This window comes from Rhinichthys klamathensis, unplaced genomic scaffold (assembly GCF_029890125.1).
Source record: "Rhinichthys klamathensis goyatoka isolate OS25496 unplaced genomic scaffold, OSU_Roscu_1.1 h1tg000036l_1, whole genome shotgun sequence".
NCBI lineage: Eukaryota > Metazoa > Chordata > Actinopteri > Cypriniformes > Leuciscidae > Rhinichthys > Rhinichthys klamathensis.
This window is the reverse complement of record NW_026606584.1, coordinates 10,546,544-10,572,049: the sequence shown is the minus strand read 5'-3', so window position 1 is coordinate 10,572,049 and position 25,506 is coordinate 10,546,544. Positions and strand designations below refer to the sequence as shown.

General features: G+C 36.5%; 2 protein-coding genes and 1 long non-coding RNA gene across 3 annotated transcripts; all 3 read right to left on the bottom strand.

Moving 5' to 3' along the window:
• Positions 1 to 1,054: 1,054 nt before the first annotated feature.
• On the bottom strand, positions 1,055 to 1,533 carry LOC130081309 (uncharacterized). Its single transcript, XR_008806713.1, has 3 exons — positions 1,470 to 1,533; positions 1,322 to 1,387; positions 1,055 to 1,243 (listed from the first exon to the last, which is right to left on the bottom strand). It is a non-coding gene; the product is annotated as an uncharacterized LOC130081309 (long non-coding RNA).
• A 1,784-nt stretch (positions 1,534 to 3,317) lies between these two features.
• On the bottom strand, positions 3,318 to 4,963 carry smx5. The gene is made up of 5 exons (XM_056246337.1): positions 4,874 to 4,963; positions 4,288 to 4,355; positions 4,153 to 4,183; positions 4,012 to 4,071; positions 3,318 to 3,749 (listed from the first exon to the last, which is right to left on the bottom strand). Exons 1-5 carry the CDS (start codon positions 4,874 to 4,876, stop codon positions 3,624 to 3,626), a joined length of 288 nt encoding a protein of 95 aa, XP_056102312.1. The 5' UTR covers positions 4,877 to 4,963; the 3' UTR covers positions 3,318 to 3,623.
• Positions 4,964 to 6,203: 1,240 nt separating this feature from the next.
• On the bottom strand, positions 6,204 to 25,166 carry inpp5d (inositol polyphosphate-5-phosphatase D). The gene is made up of 27 exons (XM_056246325.1): positions 24,792 to 25,166; positions 24,147 to 24,210; positions 21,888 to 22,029; positions 20,006 to 20,171; positions 19,702 to 19,842; positions 19,486 to 19,576; positions 19,003 to 19,080; positions 18,092 to 18,169; positions 17,443 to 17,566; positions 16,914 to 17,020; positions 16,681 to 16,783; positions 15,006 to 15,202; positions 14,694 to 14,811; positions 14,487 to 14,583; positions 14,217 to 14,355; positions 13,428 to 13,536; positions 11,142 to 11,230; positions 10,944 to 11,025; positions 10,765 to 10,854; positions 10,530 to 10,640; positions 10,329 to 10,408; positions 10,149 to 10,236; positions 9,579 to 9,725; positions 9,415 to 9,478; positions 9,001 to 9,225; positions 7,726 to 8,162; positions 6,204 to 6,586 (listed from the first exon to the last, which is right to left on the bottom strand). The coding sequence occupies exons 1-27, from the start codon at positions 24,929 to 24,931 to the stop codon at positions 6,537 to 6,539; spliced, it is 3,357 nt and encodes a 1,118-aa protein (XP_056102300.1). The 5' UTR covers positions 24,932 to 25,166; the 3' UTR covers positions 6,204 to 6,536.
• Positions 25,167 to 25,506: the final 340 nt, after the last annotated feature.

The following is a 25,506-nucleotide window of genomic DNA, read 5'->3' as shown; positions in this document are numbered from 1 at the left end:
CCAAATCACCACAAGCTTAGGGTAGTGAAAAGCAACACTGGAAGCTCCACACCTCTGTAGTATCAATTCCTTTTACAGGACTAGAGTACTATGAACGAATGAACTAACCCCAATAGGAGTGAAACCCTACAAAACAGTTGGGCTACAGAGTTTGTTTTTCCACAGACATTTGCTTTAAGTTACACCAGTACTGATTCCCAGTCAACAAGTGACAAACAGCTCCATTTAAAACACCACAACCAGATTTACACCACCTCAACATGCTGATATAGATATATATATATCAACCAAAATGATTTTTGACTCCACAACTAATGCTCAGACCTATGTACACATCATAATACAGTACATACTGCATAGCATCATACAGACAGGAGATGTCATCATTTATATAGAAGCTTATTTAATAATCAGTTCAACACAAGATCATATAATGGAAGTCTGCAACAGTCATTATGAGAGATTGGGGAGAGGGATCAGAAAACTATCCATTACAAACCAAAGGTATTAGATCCTCTTGTGTTACTCTGGAACAGGTCTGAGCTTCTTTTGCTTCCTTCTTAAAAACCAATAAAACAAAAAAAGCAACAATATAGCCCAGAATGGGGAATTTCCATTGACTTCTGTAATTTGTATACTGAGTAAACACCTTTATACTTAACTAAACCTCTGTGGCCCCAAAATAATAGGTACACAAACACTTGTTTCATGAAGTAAGAACATCTAATAAACTACCAATGTTTTTTTATACCAGGTGAGGTTAATCATATTTACATAATCACCTAATCCAACTCAACCCCAAAACATAAATCTAGCGAGGTCCAGGTCACTAGTTACCGTTCAACAGTTTTCACTACATTTTTAAGGACATTGAATGTCCAGGACACTTTGGCCCTCACAAATAGTCAAGCCTTTACACACACAGTAAACTGAATTTTGTCAAACCGGATTTACAACAAGCGACAGAGGGATCTCTCACTAATAGAATTTTAAATAGCTTGGTTATTCTGGGTCTGCATTAATAAGCACACGAACAGAACACAAATATATTTACTTTATTATTAGCTAAAGTCATTTTTAAAAACTGAAGTTTCACCTGCAACTTTTATTCACAGGTGAATGCAAAACCATGCAGGCACTGATGCAGAGCTCACGCTGCTTCTTCTAGCTCAAAATCATGAACAAGAGTGTCATTGAGGTCATCAGGGCCAAGTATCCAGTGATTTTTCTTCTGAGTAGAAATCTAAAAACACAGATTCAAAAACGGTTCACTTACACACACAAAAAGAGTAACTTAAAGCCCTTTTCTTTCCAATCCTACCTTTTCTTCAAACAACTCTTGAAGCATAGAGTTTAGAGCAGAACCTTTACTACTGCGATCGTCCATCTAAATGACGAAAACATATAATGAAAAACTAAATTGGTCACTTGCATAATTGATGACTTCCTACGTCCTTCTCTCAACTTACTTTGCTATGGTGCCTCTCAGAGAAACACTCATCCATGTCGAAGCCCTCATTCGTGTAGTTCTCCTAAAAACACAGATGAACACCACTTGAACTTGTCTGGAATTCTCTCGATACGAAATCTATACAATTCCCAATTCATGGCTTGTGTGACCCATTGTGCTTGTCCGATGCCATGTAGTAGAAGTAGCAGTTGTAATAAATCTCTGCGATAAACACTATTCAGACACCTGAAATTGACCAATTTTTCGTCATAAAAATCAAATACTTATGTTTCACACTTAAAAGCCGTTTCAAAACGTAGGGCTATGTTGAGGAGGACATCATGGGAGCGTTTTGAATCAGGTGAGCTCGAGATTAATCGGAACGCGCTTATCATGATTAAAATACTTTCCAGATATCACACAAGGTATTGAAACAACCATAAACAATGTTATGGAAAGGATGAAAAACACACCTACCATTCTCATTAAACTCTGTATCTGAGTAATCTGAGAGTAACCCGCGAGCGTGTCAGCAAGGCCTAAAATGGAACATTAACTAACGGCTGGTGGTAATTTGTCTTGGTTCAACTTCACACGGTTAGCAAATTAACGTTAACAGATTTCAAGTTCATTGGTGAGCTAATTAACAAATCCTTCGGCACTCATGAAATGGAAGCTGCGATCACGTTTTTTCTTCCATGTTGTGACGTACATCTGAGTGAAAACCACTGTTAAAGTGAAAAACGGATACTTGGGCAAGGAAAAATGTTATGTCATCGATCGGGAACTTATCCTGGATAATTAATGCTAATGCTATATCGTGTGAGCGACAGATTGTTCGGCCCTCGAAATATATGAAATATCTCTTTCATCTTGTCTGGGAATGCACATATACTGTTTTGGAAGGATTTCTGTATCTTTGTGCGCACATTTTCATCACGGAGTTTTTCTTTGTTACAGGTTTTATTTGGTCAGCACAACTTTGATTAAGTTTTAATAATGTTTTCAATTCACATTAATTAGGCTGGCAGTTTTTGTTGTAGTATGAAAATTGGATTAAATAATTTATATTTCACTGGTGTCTAAACATTTGTACCACATTTGTACCACTGACCCAATTCTCAGCACTGACATTTCTGGAGCTGCTCTAGTCTAAATATGTGCTGTGCTATTCAATGAAATATAAAATATGATAGAGCAATAGAATGTACAGTAACAAAAGCTCATACAATGCATTATGCAAATAATTGAAAGAAATATATATTTGATGAACAAATTAAGCCAACTAATATGATTATTACTAATACATTTAAAAATTATAAATGCAGTGAAAATTCAGGGATCGGATACATTATCGGTATCTCGTTCTGTAAAAAGTGGTATCGGTCCATCCCCAATTCAAAATATTGTGATTTTTTTTGTGTTGTTGTTGAAAAAATACAATTGTTTCACGCTAAATCAACGTTGCAGCCCGTCTGAGATATAGAGCTATATCTCATGGCTATGAGCATGATATTAAGAATATGATAAGTATATAATACAACTTTCATTCTTCAGGTCAATCATATATATCAATGGGGGGAAAAATCAGTTTCAATATCCTTTCAATGGTTAAGGCGATTTCCCATTCCTGCCAGTGCTGGTCAATGGATTCACCTCTCTGAATTGAAACATCAATAAGTAAAATTAATAATCAAGATATTGTTTGATAAGTGCCGATTGAAGTCCTTGAAATCCAAAAAAGTAGTGCTTGAAAAGTCCTTGAAAGTCCTGGAATTTCATTTGACAGAGTCTGTACAAACCCTGGCAACAGTTTGCCAATGGCTGAACTAAAAAGAAACAATAAACAAGCTTTTTCATCAAAAAGGAGGCGATGAAAGGAAATACTTTATTACTGTATCAGTAGGCCTGAAAAACAAAGAATTTAGATGCAGTACAGAACCTTCTTAAGATTCATTAAAAAGCACACAACCACTAACTGAAAAAAATGTCACACACTCTCAACAATGGGCCTCATGACAAGAGAGGTAAAAAGGAAAATTACAACAGCAAAAAAAAAAAACTTTACATAAAGTTCCAGGTAAAAAAAGAAAAAGATATTTAACCTACAAAACTCCACAGATGACGCGTGTGAACAGTCCAACAAAACAACCTTTTCTCAAATGCAAACGCATTATTGTTTCTGTTGCATAGCTTCTTTGCGTGCAGCATCCTGTAGTAGCTGTGTGTCCACTTCATCCGCAGGAAGCTGTACATACCGCACCACCGATCCACGGATAAAGCAGTTCTTCACCGACAACTAAAACAATACAAAATATTAGAGTCATTTCTATAGATGTAGTTCTTCTGAAAGTGTTCATCAGTTGAGCACCTGCTCAAGCTCAATATTACATTTCATTCTTGACAGACTAAAGTGCCTGAGGTTCCAGGCACAGAACAGATTTATGCCATATAATTACTTCTCTTTTCAATCTATTGACTTATTATGTGGTTTAAATATTGTGCACACCCACACAATACTTCTTAATCTTTAACAAACAACACACTTGACAAGTTCTCACCATGTGCGGATATTTCTCTGGATCAGTGACACTGATATCTGTCAGTTTGATGTTCAAATACTGTGAAGGGAGAACAAGTTTAATTTTAAAATTCACACAATATTTGCTTGGATTTCAACAAAGCAGGGTTTGCTGCCATACCTGATCAACTGAGTGTAATGTTCCACATATGCTGCAAAGTTGAAAATCAGAATGTAATAAGTTTCTACACACATTACACTGTGCACATATTATATTTTTTCAAAGTATGACACGCATAAAACAGAAAGAGCTTACCTCAAGTCATTCTTGAGCTCCACCACAACATCTTTGCCGACCAAGGACTTGAAAAACGAGTAGAAGAGCTGAGGAATTAAATGTTTGAATGTTAACGTTACATTCATATTATGTTCTCACACGAAGAACAAGAATTGATTAAACGATATTAAAATGTGATTAAACCTGTGAAATATACTGTCAGACAATGAGAGATTTGCAAACACTATCAAATTGTCACTATCACATTATCAAATTGCAAACACTGAAAGCAAATTACACTAGCTCTAAATTATCGAACACTATTCGACCACATAAAATACAAAGACATACATTAATGTAAAAATATCAAAAATAGTTGCTTTTAATAGGGATTTAATTAAAATAATAATAATTTTCTTGAGACTGGACAGGTTTATTGGGCTATTCGGAGAGCTAACTTAGCCGTTAGCAGACTGCGGTGATTATTAATTCCTCGCCAACGGGGGGTGAACAGTAAACAATAAAAACATGTTACATATTGCAAAAGGATTCATTTGGTCTATGTACAATTTATATACGTTTTAAAGGTAATAAACACATGTTATTGCTAAATAACAACACTTACCATTTTCACGCGGTTTTGTGCTTCTGGTCACTTACGTCATCAATAAGCTGCCGGTTTCTTTTCTCTTCGTGCTTCTATTGGCTAGACGAATTCAGACGTAATGGTCCCATTGGTGGAGAGATTTTGCGTCTTCAGTACACATCTCGGCAAATCCCTCACAAACACTGATTAATAAATTGTCTAATCATGGAAGAATCTTATAGATGCTTGTTATTTTTAAATAAAATTATTTTATACAAATATTAATGAATGCCAGAAGATCAACTTTTACTTTACCCACACGGCTTGCTAACAACATCCTATGGCCCCTCCTTTAATAAGATAATCTCTTGTAATTCCCCTCTATCACCAGCAGATGGAGGCACAGACTATAGAACTTATGTCATGTTCCCATTCTCTTCTATATTGAACCAAAGAGTCAATATACGTTCTTTGATTGAACTGTCCCTTTATCAAACTAGGGTAAGCACTACACTTATGATATATGAACTCTGCAATGCCATATAGCCTACTCTAAAACAAGTTACACTGCTCGGTGTGAGGACCATCATCTTGTAAACTATTGTAAATACTAAGAAAACAGAAGAAATCATTCTTGATCCAGGACATCTGGGAGATCATTCTCCAATCTCCATTACTGGTCCACAACATTTGTATTACCCAGGTTTATTCTTACAAATACTACGGTGTCTGATCTGATGCAACAACAGCGACTTTACCTTTTGCGAAGACTCAGGGTGTTTGGGGTTGGACAGAGGGTAATGATGCTATTTTTTCATTCTGTGATAGAGCGTGTATTACGTTACGGAATTGTAGCCTGATTTGGTAACATATCAGTGAAGTTAAAATCACAAATAAATAGACTGGTTCATACAGCAATGAAAGTGATAGGGGTGTAAGGGAGCATCCCTCCCTCCAAATTCTTTTTGAGAAGACCAAACAGGCTAGGAAAATTATAGCAGACCCCTCCCATTTCCTGCATTCAGAGTACGAGCTGCTCCCATCAGGTAGACGCTATAGGGTTCCAATTAAAAACAGGAAAAGATGTCTGAATAAGTATAACAATTATTTTATCCCTTTATCACTGAATCTTCTAAACTCAGGATATAAGGTGGGTGTGGGTGTGAAATGAGGGGCTGTGTTGTAGGTGCTGAATGCACTCATGTCTGTACTTGTTCTGTGTTTGTTAATGTACTATAACTGTATGTATTTTTATGTGTCAGCCTGTATGTCCAAGACTTGAATCTTGGCTTCCTTGGTGGCCTAAATATTAAAACTCAGTCATTATAAAGTGCGTTTCCAGACCAAAAAAAAAGAAAAAAAAAGCCAATAACTGTACAATACTTGGTTTTATTAGAAGATTACAACTTTTAACTTTCTCCTTTTAATAAAATATTTTAAGCAATATGAAATGTTGAAACACAGGTTGATGGAAAGATTGCTCTATTTATTACTATATGCAGTAACATTCAAACTGTTGAAACATTCATAATCATTTTAAAATCAATATCCAAGTTCCTTTTATTGTTTATGCACTTATTAATTTGAGTACACAGAGATTAAGAAGCCTATGGCTTTTGTCCAGTACAGAGTCTCAAGTATGAGATATGAAGATCACACCAGCGCTGAAAAAGGTATCTTGCCATGGCATACCAATAGAAAATCATTTTAAAGGCCGTCCCATCTTCAGAGGTTGCGACGACTCATTGTGCACTGAGGAAAGATGTTGCAAATGAAAATTAATGAAATAAATGTTGACTAATTAAATATATATTACAATTACATAAACCATAAATAAATTCTTTGTAGTATCAAATATCTAATTCTAAAGTTTTTATTAGTTACACTACCAGCCAAAAGTTTAAAATAATTTTCTTTGTTTTTTTAAATAAATCTCTACTAAAGCTGGATATATTTGATCAAAAATACAGAAAAACAGTAATATTAATATTATTACACAAAAATATTATTAATATTATTAAACAAAAATAGTAAGCAGCACAACTGTTTTCAACATTGATAATAAGAAGAAATGTTTTCCTGAGCATCAAATCAACATATTAGAATGATTTCTGAAGGATCGTGTGACACTGAAGACTGGAGTAATGTAATGATGCTGAAAATTCTGCATTTAGCAAAATTCAGCTGTGATTTCCATCACAGGAATAAATTACATTTTAAGATATACTCAAATATTTCATAATATTACCGCTTGTACCATGGGCATCGCTAGACCCCTTTTACTGTGGCACAAGCCCATACCTCTGTGCCACTGTATAAAATATTACTGATAAATTCTTATGTCTCATCATTGTCAAAATCATTTTCTCTGAGAATATTTCAGCAATCATGTGGTGTGATTTCTATCAGCGGTTTAGAGTTAGAACTAACAATGTCAGATTTGCGAATGAATCTAATCGGATTCTATCGCTTGTCAACGACAGTAATTGCGTGTCAACAACACTATACTTTAGGTAAAGATAATTCACATCCATTTATATCAAAAACAGTATTTAAAAAAAAAAAATCAAAATATAGACACACTTCTTTTTTTTTTTTGATAGTGTCACGTGCCCCAGTACTAATGAAAGGCTAGAAACGCCTCTGGTTTGTCCTGTATTTTTGATCAAATAAATGCACCTTTGGTAGGCATATAAGACAGTTCTTTCAAAAAACATTATAAATACTGTGTTATCATGATTATTTTTTAGCCTAATGGCTTGAGTTTGATCCCATTATAATCGCTGGAGGTGTCTACATGCACTCCTTGAAATACGCATGAAGGATGAGATAGAGAGCCCTGATCTACAGTCTTCCGCAAGGAAGGAATGTGGAGCATATAGTTATCATACCATCTTTGGGTTGGCCTGGTCTGGTTTGTGGTCGTATCTTGGATGGGAGCTCTGAGCTGTCTCTGTAGTCTCTAGGCTTTGGTTGAAGCTCTTGTGGCTGACCAGAGCGAGACTTCACAGGAACCGGAGGTCTGTTGGGCCCAGTCATGCCCCCTTCAGAGCGAGAAGGCACCACAGGCTTCTTGGTGATGATCTGGGATTGTAGTCCGCTGCTCATGGTGTTTGTGGCTGAGGATGAGGGAGGTTTGGTTTCTGAACAGGTGAAGGAGCGATAGCGGGGGGTCGGAACAGGGGCCTGGCGGTCAGCGTCAAGGTCTGTTTTGGGGAAGGAGAAGTGAGGATCTGGAGGAGACAGATGGTCTTTCCCCCCTCGTGATCCACTCATTGAGCCATAAAGGGGATTGTCAAACATCTCTGGAGGTTTCCCATCCTCAGACCTGTAGCCAAAAACAAATATTAGCAGATTAATCTGGAATCACTTTAAGAGATGCAACTCTCAGGTTTGCATGTAACAAGAAGTGTTCATTTGTACACCGTTTTTTGTTTTGGCAATCAAAAATTATATTTTAAATAACAAAATTCTGAACAAAAAAATTGTATAAACATTCATTTAAATGTAACAAAAATATTAGGAACGCACCATAATAAAACCATAAGTTGATAGTTTTTTATTATGGCTGACAGCCAATAATTGGCAGATGTTCAAATTCTACGCAAAAACCTAAAAAATCATTGTTTAAATGCTAAAAGTGAATTTAGGCATCACAACATACCATAATATACAATATGAAAAATGGATTAATTCTGAGATTATATTTAACCGTGTTTTTAAACTAATAGTTATTAACTTTGAGTGTTACATGACAGCAAAAATGGTCTAAATGTAAAGAAGGGGAAATGATCATGCACAATAAGTATCCATCAGCGACTGATATTGATCAATTAAAAACTCGAATTTGTCAGATAACCTTTGACTAAACCAAAGACTTTTGTCCGATGACATGATGGATGTATTGATGAGATAAAGGAGATAAAAATGTGAGGTCACACTTTAATTTAGGGTCCAATTCTCAATATTAACTATGAACTACAACTTTTGCCTCAATAAACTCCTAATTACACCTTATTAATAGTTATTAAGTTTAGGTTTTAAGTTTGGGTTGAATTAAGGGATGTAGAATGAGAGCATTAATATATGCTTGCTAATATGCAACTAGTTAATCGTGAGAATTGGACCCTGAAATAAAATGTTACCTAATGTCAAAATATACTTACACAGGGTTTGATGTCTTTGCAGTTGGGCTGGATGTAGCATGGTCATAACTAGACTTTTTTGGGGAGAGATTGCCATGCGTCATGTCCTTTGATGAATGTCCAGAGGATGGCCCTGTTCTAGGGGTCATAATGTTGCTGGCGCCCCTGTCTGCCTGGTTATTGCTCTTGTAGCCTACACCCATATAACTGGGGTTACTTATATCAGAGGCGAGGACTGAAGAAGACCTGTCAAAGAATGTCAAAGATATATAATTGTACAAACATAAACAAATCTCATTTTTGTAAAGAATTGTGAATAAGAAAATATAACGTCATTTTGAAAAAGTAATTTAATAATAACATAACATTTTGGATATAAGAATCTGCTAAATAAATACATGTAAATAGCAAAGAGGGAAAATGCGAATATTTTACATTTTGGTACTATCTCCTGATTTCCCTTTACCAGCTCCTGGGTCATCTCCGACTTTAATGAAATCTGGAATAAAGAAAAATAATCTTAAGGAAACGAACATAGCCTCGTTACTCAGGACTGGTTGTGTCAGGCATTGCTGTACAGAAACACATTGTGCACTCACCATACAGCTTCTCTGCCTGTTTTCCTTCAGATTTGGGGAGTTGAACGCCACCTGTTAGATGGCCTGTGTGCTCACCATGATGGGTGAGTTTGATAGAGAACTCAGTGTAAGAGCTTTCAGCAGAACGCAGAGCAACACAGCCCTCACCTACAGACAGAGCACAGCGTTATTGTGTTTGAATGCATGTGACTATTCCGATACTAATCAGAATATGGTCTTAATCTGATTATGAAAGCATATTCCAGTTTTTAGAAATCCAATTGCCATATGCCATCATGTTATCATGTTCATCAGAATTTCGAGTCACGTAAACACCTTAATTCGGAATATTCGCCATGACTGAACTATCTTTTTACCATACAACATTTATTCGGTTTAAAATTTGGAATGTTCTGATTTCATGTTTACAGGAATATTCCAATAGTTGTGATGCATGTTAAACATAGTTTTCCTAATAAACTATGAACCTTAAAAATGAAATCAGAAAATGATGTGCTTGCAAGCTACTTAACCAGCTAAAATTACGAGTATGTGAGTAGTAAACTTTCACACATTTTAGGTAACCCTTACCATATGACTCATCACAATCTGTAGATTTAACGCAGATGAGTATGTGCTGATCAAGGAGGTATTCTGGGTCTGCAATGATGGGTGTGAGCTGCAAAGTGATTTCACAAAGATAATGTAAATGTGATGGCTGAGCTTTCAATGTATACTGTTTTTGTAACGTTTTATCAATAGATTTTTTACCTCAACTTGTCCCCCAAATCGTACTTTTATTGAGCCCTCTGTGTTCTCTTGGTTTTCTCCTTCAGGACTCTTCACAAACTCTAGAAAATGAATAGGAAGTATTTAACTTCACTTTTCTCTTTTTGCAGTAGCTTATGTGATCTTACAAAGAAAAATAAGAAAAATATCATAAGAGAAAGTAAAAAGCATATAGCTCCTCACTCTCCAAGCAGCTTGAGTGATACTCAATGAAGAACTTGGTCTTGGATTTAGTCAAAAGAATAGCCACACAGTTCATGATCTTTATAGCACCCTGAGCATCCGTTGACAGATCTGTAAAGAGCAAAAGAGTTCATCATTAGTGAATTACGACAATGCACAAGACAGCTGGCCGGGATGCAAAGTTTCTCTATTAAAATGGGGTTGTTGCCATAGTGAAATATTTACAACATCATACCATTTTTGGAGACAAACTGAGAAGTCACACCAACATCAAATGTGGCAAATACAGGGGAATGGTCACTTGTCATGATATCATTGGTGCATCCTATTAAAATCAAAGAGAAATATTGGTTAATGTAGTGATGTCTTTCATCCGCATTTATACAACTTGCATTTTAAATATAATGAACTAACCATATGAGTTGCAAACCACATGCACCATAGGGTAGGACTTGCGAAGCACACGATCACACCATGAAGGCAAGTTGTATTTTGTCTGTTTGTGAGATAAAATATTTATGTAAAGAGGATTTTCATCATTAAACTCAATTTTATAATATATCTGCTGCATGGGGAAGGTTGTTCAGATGTATGGTGGCTTTCACGCTATACCCCTGTGGCTTTGGCTTTAGTGTAGGCATATCTCTCCCGTGTGTCTCTCTCAAAACGATACGTGGGGGCAAATGTAATCTCCTCCTCCACTGTAAAGTAAAACATATGAATGGAATGGAATCTGATATTTAGCACGCTTCTATTCCTCAACAAATCTGGCATAACACACCTTGCTGACATATATATGTATATTACGGTGCAAAAGTTTGGGGTCAGCAGGATATTTTGGGGGAAAAGAATACTACTTTTATTGAGTAAGTATGCATTAAAGGGGTCTTATAATGCCATTTTTGTACAAGCTAATATGATTCTTTAGGGTCTAAATTAAAAGTTTGTAATATACTTTAATTAAAAATTCTCATTAGTATTGTAAGAAAACACTTATTTTACCTGGTCAAAAACAGCTCTGTTTTCAGCACGCCGTTTCACTGCATATGCCTTTAAATGATCATGAGCTTTGCTCACTCCGCCCCTCTGTTATGTGCGTTCACGTTTGTAACACAATAACCATAACGCATTGTTCATTATAAACGTGGGATTATGAATTATATGGAGAACGTCGTACATAGAAAACATGCAGTAATGTACCCTGAGTGTAAACCTTAGACTCATTCATCGTGAAGCGATTTGCAAAGATATAAATATTAATATAAAGTTTAATAAAACGTTACTCACTTCAGTTGTTCTAGAGGTTCAGCAGGAACACGAATATCTGGTACCGATCCTTTATTCGGGAGCAGCTGCTTAGCAAAACCAGCTTTATACTGACCCTCGTTTATAAAGCAGTGTGGTGAGAAATGATTCGCGCAAACATGAAAGCATTGATCAAAATGACTGCTGGGTTCGTTATTGCACCCAAGAACAGAACACCACAATCGCTTAGACGCCATTCTGCTCATAGACAGTGCTCCAGCATATCAACAATGACCGCGCCGGTCCGCGTGGACTATGATTGACAGCTGGCTCACGAGCGAGGGCGGGTCTGTGTTGAAACGCGCCTGTCAATCAACAATCGCGGGAGGGGCGTCCGACCGTGTGACGTCACACGGTCGAACGGCTCGATTTGAGGCAGGGGAAAACATATAAGGAGATTAAAACAAAAACACTGGATGGATTTTTATCATTATATGATGGTTGTGTACAGGCACTGCCAACACACATTTCAGTACAATCAACTTGAAAAAGTGCATGTACCATTATATGACCCCTTTAAATGGATCAAATGAGACAGTAAAGACATTTTAAAGCTATCCATTAAAAAATCCTGAAAATAATGTATCATGGTTTCCACTAAAAAAATTAAGCAGCACAACTATTTTTAACATTGATAATAATAAGAAACATTTCTTAAGCATCAAATCAGCGTATTCAAATTATTTCTGATCATGTGTCACTGAAGACTGGAGTAATGATGCTGAAAATTCAGCTTTGCCATCACAGGGATAAATTATATTTTTTAGAGATGATAGAATAAAAAACAGTTTTTTCATTGTAAAAATATTTCAATTACTATTTTTTTTTTAAATAAATGCAGCCTTTGAGCATGAGAGACTTTTATCAATCTTTAGACTTTTTTAAAAATCCTACCAACCCCAAACTTTTGAACGGTAGTGTATGTGTTTCTTCAAAATTTAGTTTATAGTACCTTATATAGTAGTTTGATGTTAGGCTAAACCCCACTGGTTATGTGGACAAAAATGATAATACAAACTATCAAAAGATAATCTGGTTTGGATTAAAGTTAGTAAACCTCCAGTGAACTGAAAATTTCTAACTGATTCAAAGTTGAAGTGTGTGGGATTTTTTTTTTTTTTTTTGATAATAAAATACTTAAAATACTCTCATATCCCGTCCCATCTGTGTAGAGAAACTATAAGTGAGCCATTCACAAGTGGAAGTGTAAACAGTGTGGCGATTTCAACATTGCTCTATTTGTTTGAGGTCATTTTGTAGCAATATTGTCTCAACTAAAGGGTGATTTGGCTAGGACTACCAGTTTGGAGTAGGGATGGACATTGAGTAACTTTGTAGTTGAGTAATCAGTAAGCCAAAAAATTATATTGGTAATTAAAATAATAGGTAAATTATGCACAAGTGCTACATCACCAATAATAGTTTCAAAATAAAAAAGCTAGATTAGACAAAGAACTTAAATAATGATAACAATATTTTTTATCATTGTACATGTTCCTATTCTATGGGCACAAAAGCTTATATGTTGTGGTTAGAACTGATTCTGTGTATCTGCAGTGAGTTTAGGTCAATGAAAGAAAGGTGGCTTCTCACCATATTCTAAGAAGACCTTTCTCTCTTCCCTCTCTATGCTCAGCTGATCTCTGGCCAGCAGTTCCTGATACTGCTGCTGTTTGATCTTCATCACAATGTTCTCAGCTTCCTGCAAAGAGCAAACAACTATGCAAAGCTTCTGTCTTTTCCTGTCAGTTGATGACAGGAGCTGCAGTACGTGACAGCTCTTTTCTTAATAGAGGAACTGCCTGTTCATATACAAGAAAGCTCTCTAAACAACAAAGGCAGTTCATGCCTCGAAGTATCATAATGTGGGTAACTGATGCATAATTTGTCTTTTTTATCAACATGAAGAGTGTTTAAAATAGATAAAAATGTCTTCAATGGATCATTTTAAACGGTTCTGCAGTGTGACAAATGAAGTCTCTCACTCTCATATGAACTCATGAAATATACATGCATAGTAACTATAAAAAAATGAATAAAATAAAAACTTAATTTGTAGACATCTGTTATATACAATCAAAATAAATGTTGTAATCAAATATGTTGTAAAATTACCTCTACAGTGGTTTATTACTATTATCAGATAGAAAATAAAAGTAGTTGCTGATATGAACCATTTATTTTCAATAACAATAGAGTATACTTAGAAACAATAATCACAAAATCTTAATGTAATTCAAACAGCTTTATTTCACCCCAGTTGCAAAACTGTTCAAGTTACCTCTTTGATATAAAGTTTCCAAATGAAAGAATTGTCACCCTTTACCTAGATGCATTTACTGGAAAAAGCATGTTTGCTGATTAACATTCATTTGAACCTACCTGTGATGGTAGGTCAACCCTATAATTCAGATCCCCCAGCCAGAAGAGGTGTGTGAAGCGATGTGTGATGTCAAAAGGATTAAGTTTCTTATCTCCCAGATTCAGAAAACGCAGAATACTGATGTAGTTCTGGTTTCGCCTAGAAAAGGTACAGTAATCAAGTTACAAAATTTGTTATTGTATTACTTATTATTATTATATTATTATTCATGTGTATTTTATGCCAATGTCTCATTTGTCACACTGACAGGTTTTTGGGTTGTGGCTTACCTCAGTTTCTTTTCACTTCCTGAGGTCAGGTGACTGTTGACAAACCCAAAGGAGGTTCTATTAAACATAAAAGACACCCCCACTGCTCCTTTATTCCCTTTAAACACACATACACACATAATTAGCTTTTTTACATACAACGAAGTAGAATATAAAGCTTGCTTTGCATTTCCTATTACATTTTAGGGGAAAAGGCTATAAACAAACCCAGAGCATTAGCTATGCCAGTCTTAACACTATCAGAGAAGACGTGAGAGAAGCGGTTCTCATGTTCCGGCTTGGCTAGAACCACAATTCGTATACTCCACAGTGTCTGAGTGGCTATCTGTTAAAAAAAAAACGCATAGCTGTCATTATTTAGCTTATATGTTAGGCCATTTAACACAATCAAACACATAGTCAGGAGTAGTCATAACATAGATATGTATAGCATTCCACAGAGAATAAACAATGAGCAGATGTAATAGGCAAACCACATAAGGCACCCGAAGCCTTATTGTTGGGTTTTGTGTCACTCACTTGTTTGAAGCTAATGTTGGTTATATCCCTAAGGGCTCCCCTAACGGTTTCTATCCAATCCTTCTCTCCCATTGGGTCCTCCTGTGTCCCAATTACATAGATATCATGTGGGATTTGATTGGCTGTGTCATCATGGGTTTTTCCCTGACCCTTTGACTGCAACCAGGAAGTGATGTTTTGTGGTGGATTCGCATTTCCTGAATGGACAGCACAAGTTCACTTCATCTCTAGTTAGTGTACATTTAGTCTCTTATACCAAAAAACTGTGCTTACAGTTATAATATAATATTAGTGACATAACCACTTTTGTGCACTTAAAGAGAGCACACTTTCAAGACTGTGTAACTAATGTCAAATTAAAAGTTTTACTTTAAAGTACATTTAAAATCATTTTGTTTTAATAATTTTGTCATGCTTTTAAGTACTTAATTTGATGTCTTGATGTTCTTAATTCTTAATGCAACTTAATTATTACAAATGTGCAATTATATACATGATATGACACAAAAAATGACATCAAATGACATTTAAAAATATTTTAGTTTACCATAAATGCGTATCGGTACATTTGTCAGTTCACTTTAACCATATTTCATAGACAATAGAAGTAATTATGAAATTACATATAAAAACACTCTAAAGTCCTTGAAAGTGGGTAAAGAAAACACTTAACTAATTGCAATTCATATCAATTCTAACCATTATACAATTTCATTTAACTATAAATGACATGCCATTAAGTGTTTGAAAACATACATTCAGTTCGCACTTAAGTATCTTCATTTATATTATATTAGTATATTATTTATCTAATAAGTTTACATATGCTAAAGTGAGATTATATAAATCATTGATGATTTATATAATCATCAATGGGGGGGGGGGGGGGGGGGTGAATAACTGTTCGTCTGTTATAGGACAACTAAGCAGACACTGATTAGCTACTGGCGTTTATTTAACATGAACAGCAAGACAACTAGAAGTGAATGTGCTTTCCATTAAATGTATCACACAGTAAACAAATCCTTAACAAACAAAACAAACAAACGTTGCAATGAACGTGCTTTGTTTTAAATAAATCACACACAGTAAACAAAACCTTAACGAAAAAACTTTGGAATGAACTTTGCGATTTAGACGCGCAAACTGCGTGCCGGTGCGGTGAGACGTTCATGCTCGGGCAGATTCGGCTTGAAGTCGGTCACCCTCGGACGCGGCGCCGCGCGCGCTGTTACAAAAAAAGCCGTGCACACAGCCAAGCCAAATGGGCTCTTGCCGGTCTTGCGCACCGAACGCGTCATTTTTGCGTGCGGATGCGTCGAGTATAAACACGGCTTTACTCCGTGTCAGCGCGCGCTCTGATCGGTAAAGGTGCACAGACCTCCCCCGAATCATCTCCAGCAGTAGCAGCCTCCGTTTCCCTCGTAAGATGATATTAGTATTTAAACATTCTCTATGATAAAAAATGTTTGTAAAAAACATTTTAATAGCACGGTTTTGGCGGTTATAGAGTTCTAATGACGGTGTTCAACTATAACCGTCGGTCTCACGGTTATATAATAACCGTCACACCCCTAGCTTCAGCTCCAAAAATATCTGAATTGAGGAGACCTTGAGAAGCTTTTTTGGACTAAATAAACTGAAATGTATACTATAAATGCTAAATGCATCTTACCCATGTTCCAGGTGCCAACAAAGATGGTGATCATATCCGGCTCAGGTTTTCCTGAGTGCTTGTTCTTCATCTGCTGTAGAAGCTGGCAGAAGCCTTCTCTTTTCTGAAAAGTTGTTTTGAGATACTCATTTACCCACAGGATCACATTAAAAACACACACAAAAACTGTACAAACTGTACAAAACTTCCATACAAAAAAATGTCCTCGCTACTGTTATAGTGGGAATTGCTACCTTTGTGTCATCAAAGACATAGTCTTTGCGTTGAGTTTTTTCCTTCTCTGTCTCGACCACCAATGCTAGTCTGTTATGCATCTTCTGTGACTTCACCAACTGCAAGACTGAAAATTAAGAATTTGGCATGTTGCCATTATTTACTAGTTAATAGGTAATTTCACACATTTTGGTTACATGGCTCTCGGGAATACTAGATTCTGATTGGTCCATCACAGAATTCAGAGGTCAAATATTTAGTATAATGACCACCACTGAACTGTATATTTGACTATTGTGACTGACAACCGATATCTCTTGAACCCAGTGTTTCTTTGCAATTTCTTTTACATAAGAAAAAAAGTTAAAGTAAACAGGATAATGCACATTATCGCAACCCTTCAGGATGAAGACTGCTTTGCGTTTGGGTCCTGATAATCCTATCAAGGTTTATTTTTGCAATGAGGGCCTGCGGAATTGTCAATATTGGAAAATCGTAATCACATTCAAATGTATGTGGTTATGTAAGTGATGAATTGGTTCAGCATACTTTTATTGTGCACAAAATATTTATCCTCAGGTCCATCTTTGGACTTCTTGAAGTAAACCTTCCCGCCTTCCACGTCTACTTTGAGGTACATTTTGATTGAAATACCGAGGGAGTCGCATTTGACCTGTTAACACAGAAAAGGACAATAAAGTAAAATTAAGTTCAGCATTTCTGATGTGCCAAAAATAGTTTTAAAGGTTATCTATGATGGCTGTGTGCAGAGGCAAATGTCACCGCCTATCGCCACATAGGCAAACAGACCGGTAACACTAATTTGCATGTGGTTTTCGAGTGCAAAGCAGTCGCAATGAAAACCTCCATGCTTTCATTATTATGACATCATTACAAGCAGGAAGAAGGTTACAGGTTAAGACTTTCACTTCGGATACAGTAATCAAACTACATGAATTAATATACAGTATTTACATTTATTTATATATTTATGTACTAATCAACTAAGCAATTAAATAGGTAACACTTTACAATAAGATCTGATTTGTTAACATTAGTTACTGCATTAACTAACATAACAATAAACAAAGATTAATAAATGCTGTAGTATTGTTCGTTAACTAATGTTACCATTAGTGCTAACTAATGTTAATTGTTACCAAAAATTGTATATTTATTGTTGAACTGAATTGCTTACTTCGAACAGCACAGGAGGAATAAGTGACTTTCTGTGCCCTCCATCATATCCGACAAATTCAAACACAGCATTCTTGGTCTGTAAATAAGAGGGTGTGTTAGTCACGGCTCTGTGGAATGCTTGATTCTGATTGGTCAATCGCGCCATCCAGCGATATGTTATTCCCCGATAACAACCGCTGAAAACAGATAACACAGGCTCATCCAGGTTAGCCTACTGAAGTCAGCAGCACTATACGCTTGCTAGGAACGTTTTTTTCTTCGTGGAAGTTGTGTGTTTTGTGAGCTAATAAAATATTAAAACTCAGTCAAATCAATATTTTTGTACAGTTATTTAATTATGTCATACAGCATCGTGGACTCGCTCTCTCTTGTTTCATACAAACGCAGCTGCTGCCATTTTGCAACTATTGTTTGGTACACTGTTGGATTATAAGATAACAAACAGGTACGGTTTTAATCTAAAATCTCAAAAGCTTTTACTCTTTAACAGTTTCATCTAAAATCAATATCTCTTATCCCCATAATTATTTATGTGGTGAAATGCCGTGTAATAAGTGGGATGACTGTACCATCTTTAAAAATGTCCATCTAGAACAGTGTCGTGCTAGCAGCTGCTCTTTCTGCGGATGCTTTGGGTTTAAAGACCTAATAAAATATTTCAACTCAGATCAATATTTTGTGTCTAATTATTTACTTGTGGCAAGTATTATATTATGTGGCAAGTAGCCGTGTAATAAGCGGCTAATAATAAGCACTTCGCGTCGGGGTCCTGATCACCCTGTTGGGGTTTATTTTGAGATAACAATAGGCTGGATGTACATTATCCCTGAATTAAAGTTCCCAACTTCCCGATAAGATTTTCATTTTATTTCATGTTTGCTGTCATCCATAAATAAAGAACAGTGTTACCTTGTCTTCTATTGAATATATAAGCTTAGTCAGTTGCTCCAGTCTGAAAGCCACAGACTGATTTGCATCTCCAGAAAGCTGGAAAAGAGTGAAATCAACAGATATAAGTTTTTAAAAAAAATTGTGGGGGGAAAAAACCTCAACATACCACTTTTTTGTACATATTATTGCGGTTTCTCATTTCTTTACTTGTCTGTAGGGGAAACAGCAAGTGTTTCAACACATTTTTTGGTTCTAACGTCTGTAACAGTGGTTTATTGCGCAATGTGTCCCAAGATTGATTGTAATTTTCTAATATCTGCAACAAATAAAAACTACTTTGAAATATACTATTTAACCCCTAAACCATGTAAATCAGTAAAAAGTCAGATACAAAGAGTACTGTTGTTACAAGCTATCCCACTGCCTAGTAAGTTTGGGTCTTTTAAATTTTTTGCATGAAATTGAACACTTCCTGGTTTGATTCAGGATTTGCTTACTGACCTGACTCCTTAGTCTCCCAGCTCCAGGCGACAGCGGTGGATCCAAAACTTTCTGCAGTGCCTCAAGACTCGGAAGTGTGCGAGCAATTTCACTACAAGCAAGTAGGAATGTCAATTAATGTAAATTAAATGCACAATAAATAAAGTGTCAATACCAAAATAGTCATATAAGGGTAATAAGGTTTCAGAATTCACAAATTTTTCAGAACAATTGTACCTGTTTAGGATTTTGCAGAGACTCTGTATGAGCTTTTTTAAGTGGGGAAGAGTCGGGTTCCCATTCTGCACCTGTTCTGCATCCAGACACACAGATGTGCGGAAATACTCCTGAATGGACTTCTGGTGGTCCTCTGATAGACTGGACATTGAACATCAGAATCATTAGCACATCAGAAAATGGCTGCTCAGGCTACAATGACTGTGAACTGACACAGTTTAAGTAATCTCGCATCAGGTAAAATTAAATCACAAGGTAAGACAGGTTAATCTAGCATTGTAAAATTGTACTAAATAAATTGTACTTTGATATGTCGATTTGCTGCAAACGCTGGAGATAGGTGTCTGAGATGGAGGGACGGGTAAGCTCTGTTCCCCTATCGGTTCCTCTGGACGAATCACTGTGGCAATCTTTACTTTCATTACCTGAGATATTCCTGGGTGGCAACTGAGGCGGCAGAATAATTTGTTCTGTGGAAATTGAGATTTGACCAAAAGTTTGAATTTTGAATTTGAAATCTTCATTTCGAACATGGAAAAGAAAGTATATAAAAATGTAAAACAATGTTTAAAAACATAGGAGAAAAAAACAAAAACAAATGAGCAGCAAAAAAATATATATACTTCTTTCCTGTTGACATACTTCTATTACATGTGCGAAAAGGAGTAGGAAGAAGTAAAACTTATATACTCCTACCCCCTTAATTCATACAGTCATCCAATTTACAATTTTTTATTATTATTATCATTGTTCATATATATACATACACATACATATGCTAATGGAACCAGTTCTTCAAACCTTACATTTTACTGTCACATTGTTCTCAAAATTACAGTGGGGTCAAAAAGTCTGAGACCACATAAAAATAATGGAGAAAAAAAGAAAAAGATAAATGATTTAGCTCTTTAATCCAGTGGTTCCCAAACTGTTCTTGCCGAGTTGCGCGAGTGTTTGTTGTAATAAGTTACTTCAGAAATAGAACGGGCCCGGGGCATTAGTTTACTTTCGGAAATTTGTCGTGTCGCGTCACAGACAGCATCATCAATGATTATAATGGGTTCTAGCTTTTGTGTAGACATGCTTTGATAGTAGTGACGTTTGAAGTATATTCTGCTTTATGTTTACCTGGCACTGGCAATCCTTTCACAAACGTTTCCATGCTTAGAGAGGAACGATGCAGCCTCATATTTTTACACAGCTCCCTGCAAACTCAATCCTGGCTGATTCTTCAATCGCGGCGTGCCATCTAACGTTAGCTCTTATTCCCCCGACAGCATACAGCAACCACGACCACTAACATTCCGCTCAAGCCGGTAGGCCTACTTAGTCCCCCTGTAGTCAATAATTTTATCCCTTAAAAGTCATCTTTGATCACCAAAATTAAATATTTAAACGTTTTTTTCCTTGAAAAAAACTTTTTATCTCATTTCGTATACGCGGTTATGAATATGCAAATTAGGCCCGCCCCCGCCCACTCACTCACGCCAGCTTAGAGATCCACTCGTTGATGTGATTGTTTACAAGGTAGTTTGCGATGTCAGAAACACCAGCGATTTCAAACCGTGTTTTTGAGACTGTCTTTGGTTCACTGCAGTTTTAAGGACAAAATACTCAGCAATGGCGTTGACTTATGATTTTGCACATGGGCGTATTAAAGACACCACATAGACATAATATGTTATGTCTATAATAAATTGTTTATATTATAAACAACATCAAAAGCTTGATTTGCATCACAGGGGGACTTTAAGGTAATAAAATATGCCAAATTAATATTTTCTGTTTAATCGTTTACTTATGTGGCAAGTAGCTCCATAATAAGCAGCATACCTTTGCAGTGGGGTCTTGCACCCTCAATAGTAGGCCTACACTTTGTACACTTTCATTTAGCCTGGAAGTGCACCCCTTTTTATGATTCCAGGCCCCCCAGTTTGGGAACCACTGCTTTAATCAAACTTTCACTCAAATTGTTATGCTAATAATATTCTTTGTAATAATAATATATAATATAATGATAGAGTTTGTAAAAAAAAAATTTAAAAAAGAAGAAGAAAAAGAGAGAACTTCAAAACATAAGCATTTTTTCTAGTGGTTTTGCTCTCTAGTTATGCACATTATCATGGTAACAGCAACTATCAATGTGTTTCTGAAACCATGGACAAAGCTTATTGTAATTGACTTACCTGGTTCCTCCTCCGGCTCCTCCTCCTTCTCCTTCTGCACAGCATACTGAAGGTGTGTGACCAGACCCATGTTCTCTTTATAATATGCCTCCACCAGGTCTGGCAGCAGAGTGAAGAACCGAATAGGCACACCTTCTGATGCCTACAAAGCAAAGTATCCAGATTAACAAGAAAAATTCTGAAGAATGTGTTCAAATGTTCAAGATTTGTGGCATTTTACGATATACAAAATCATGATTTGCATAAACATGTTCAGCACTCCCAGCAGTAACTCTCTTAGTTGTTCTTCCTTTGTCCGAAACCAATAGCGGTACATTGCATTTCTTCATTTTGCATGGTTTCCTTTAAAAAGTGCTCAGTCGGAGCCAAGTAGGGTTTATAAGCCACTTTTTCCAAAGGACTTTGGAGTATAAGCTCTTAGTCACCTGGTCTGACTTACGTCTTGATGCTCAGCAAATGTTTTGACCCAATTATATGCAATACTATACAAAGTAAGAACAAATTCTAACCAGATATTTATTTTAAAAACTTGATGTGTATATGATGTGGAAAAGCACACGATATTGAGAAAAATTCAGCACACATACTGTGTACAGTACTTTGTCCTCTGTCAACAACCAAAATGCTACTAATGTTAGATCAAATCCACAGCCCCTAATTTCAAAATAAAACAGTCTTATACTTTTGGATATATGGAGAAAATTAAGGAAAATGGCAGCATTTTAGCATTGCGCACAAAATCATCTCAACATGTGTCATGCATCTTAGCATGGCTAATCACAAGATGTCCGACTGCCAATAGGAAGCAAGCGTAATCTTTGAATAAAAAACAAATTCTCAGTGGTTTAAGGTCAGCACAAACTATGAACTTTGATTGAAATTTGCAAATCTAATTAAATTAAATGGCATGAACACATTATTTTTTTTAAACTTTCCATTCAAGGCGGGGTGCAAGAGGAACCCTGTGGCTTGCTTAACACCCACGCTGATGGATAATTTAAAACTGAGGCTGTGCTGCAACGCAGGCTTGAAAGAGGAAGAACTGTGGTAGAGAGACATTGAAGGGCATTGTACAACAGTTTTTGGTTTAGCCCCGTCCCTTGAGTGCAGGTTACTTTGAAATGTAACGCCAAGAGAGAACAATGCAAATTATAAGCAAAGGTCACCCGATTTGCTTTCATTATTTTGTTTGTCACGAGAATAAGAGTTTTGTACAACTCGAATAAAACCACCAATTGGTTTTGCAGCTGCACTGTCACGCTGGAAGACCAATGCTTGCTTTAATGCAGAGGACATAATAGATACTAGCTTGACAGACAAGACGCCCACACAACGGTCTCAGAGAGTCTTTGGCAGCTGAAGAACCAACTGTCACAAGGTCACACATTCATTACCAAGTACAAGATAGTAAATGGCTTGTAGGAGGCCAGATGTTCTGTGCAACTAGTCATAAAAATGGACAGTGTTTTGTCAAGTGACCAGCAGACTATGAGCGCAACACGTAATTAGCAGATGATTGAGTATCTTTGCCTCTACTTTTTGTCTCATCGTGGTTCTATAGTATTATTTTTTACACTTGACCACCATTTTAGTGCAACAGGAAAATAAACAGTGTTGTAGACAGTTTCAAATTATTAAAACAAATGAATAATGCATATGTGTGTGAACCAAAAAAATCCACGAATTTCATTACAATGGATACAAAAATATTGCACAATAAAGAACAAACACTTTTCTTGAGCAAAACAATGTACAGAAAAGGTTCCGAATTACTAACCAATATATTTAATAATTAAATAAACAATATATAGTTCAAAATGGAGATCATTGAACATGTTCCTGTTCCAGAACATAGATAATGTGACGAACTACACTTGTGGTTCACCTGTGAAATTGAGTGGAACAATATGTGAAGAGTTAGTTTGAAGGAAATCTCTAGATGTTTGCAGATGCCAATGTTTGATATTTTGTACTAATGAATGAGATTTTATGGCTGATTAGTGTGTCCAGGGTCCACCAAAAGCTTTACTTTTACTAAAGTGACAAAAAGAAAACACCATTCTGGTGACTTTCGAATACTTGAAGTCACAAGCAGAAGTGTCTCGGTGCACATCTCAAAATAGTCCCCCAGCACACCTGTCTGTGCGAATATGAAAGCAGAGCCATTGCAGGAAGCTTCAACCCAAAGAAACCAATGCAAAATGTTCTCAACAGTGGTCAGTAACCACAATTACAAATTTGGGATTTTTTTTTTTTTACCTGGACTGATAGTTTTTTGTCCTCATTTGGTAATATTCTGTAGGTATACACACAGTTCTGGTACCTGCAAAAGATTGAGAAGAATAAAAACATAATGTATATTAAAACAAATTGCATGTAAAATGTCACAATTCAAACATAAAAAGTGAAAATGGCCATTTTGCTGAAAGCTGTAATAATGGGAAACCCCTCGCCGACTTCCTTGAGTCTCAGTCAACACTGTTTGTTAATAATTCACGATACAAGGAATCATATTGGACTTATAAGTCATTGCATTCACAAATAACACTTCAATAGAACCACACATACTTAACAATTTGCAGGGAAACTGAGATCAGTTTGCAAACAAATAGGCCTCTAATTTGTAAACTGATTCCAACAATGACATACATTTTCAAAAACCATCATGTAGGCTATATATATACATATAATAAGGTTGCAGGGCCAGTACCACAAAAACCGAGCATGTTTTATATTTATGACAGACTCACATTTCACCTCATGCTAATTAATTGTCAAACACACTGCAAATGTCACATTTAAACCACATTCCAACTCAAAAGCACTCGAACGTTCATGTTTCATCTAATATTAGGGGCAACATGTGTGCCCTTCCACCTGAGACGAGGTAGCAGCAATACTCACAGAACACAGAGGGCATAAGCTCCCTGTATGGATTCGCTGTCCCGCAGGAGGAAGCTCCCATCCTTGCCTGCTTTGGAGAGGAGGTCCTCTGCTGTAGACCGAGTGATATTGCCATGGTACCATGGCTGGTGGGAAAACATCCTTTCCAAATACTTCTCCCTTCCTCTGTCTGGAGACACCCAGGTTATTCTGGCCCAGGCAGTTTTCAAGAGGAGATCAACATGAGGCCAGCTTCAGAGTCTCACGGTCTGTTTCATTTCGTTGTTACAACTGATAGCCGCTCCTGCTCTGTCTGGCTCTAGGCTCGCTGCTTCTCTCTCTTCCTGTTAGAGGGGCGAAAGCTGCAAAAAGGAAGCTGCCACAAACACAAGGGTGAACTTCCTCATTCTGTGCACACAGAGTCTAAAAACTCAGAGAGAGTGAGCAAGAGAGGAGGCCGAACAGAAGGCTTGCTCACACGTTCACATGGCTCCAACACCTCTTTTTTTACCGAAAAAGAGATGAAAAAGGTGTGTGTGGTATTGTAGGAGTTTTCAACAGTGCGTTCTTTCATATAATATCAATGATTAACCCTGCTAACCAAAACTATGAGGACGACTACCCATGCAAGTGTTAATGGCCATTATGCAAAGTAGAGAAATGTAGATAAACATTAGTGTAAAAGGCTCTTATTATGAGTTTATCTTTTTGACCAAACCACTGGTCCTGAAAGGGA

What these genes read in the sequence shown, in the direction of transcription:
- smx5 (XM_056246337.1), bottom strand. An exon ending in GAGCTCAAGAATGACTTGAG is followed by an intron (nt 4,184 to 4,287) that starts GTAAGCTCTTTC and finishes TCAACTTTGCAG; the next exon opens with CATATGTGGAACATTACACT. An exon ending in CAGAGAAATATCCGCACATG is followed by an intron (nt 3,750 to 4,011) that starts GTGAGAACTTGT and finishes GTATTGTTTTAG; the next exon opens with TTGTCGGTGAAGAACTGCTT.
- inpp5d (XM_056246325.1), bottom strand. Translation starts at nt 24,931, where the DNA reads ATGTTTTCCCACCAGCCATGGTACCATGGCAATATCACTCGGTCTACA. An exon ending in ATATTTTGTGCACAATAAAA is followed by an intron (nt 17,021 to 17,442) that starts GTATGCTGAACC and finishes CTTAATTTTCAG; the next exon opens with TCTTGCAGTTGGTGAAGTCA. An exon ending in TGGCATAGCTAATGCTCTGG is followed by an intron (nt 14,584 to 14,693) that starts GTTTGTTTATAG and finishes GTGTGTTTAAAG; the next exon opens with GGAATAAAGGAGCAGTGGGG.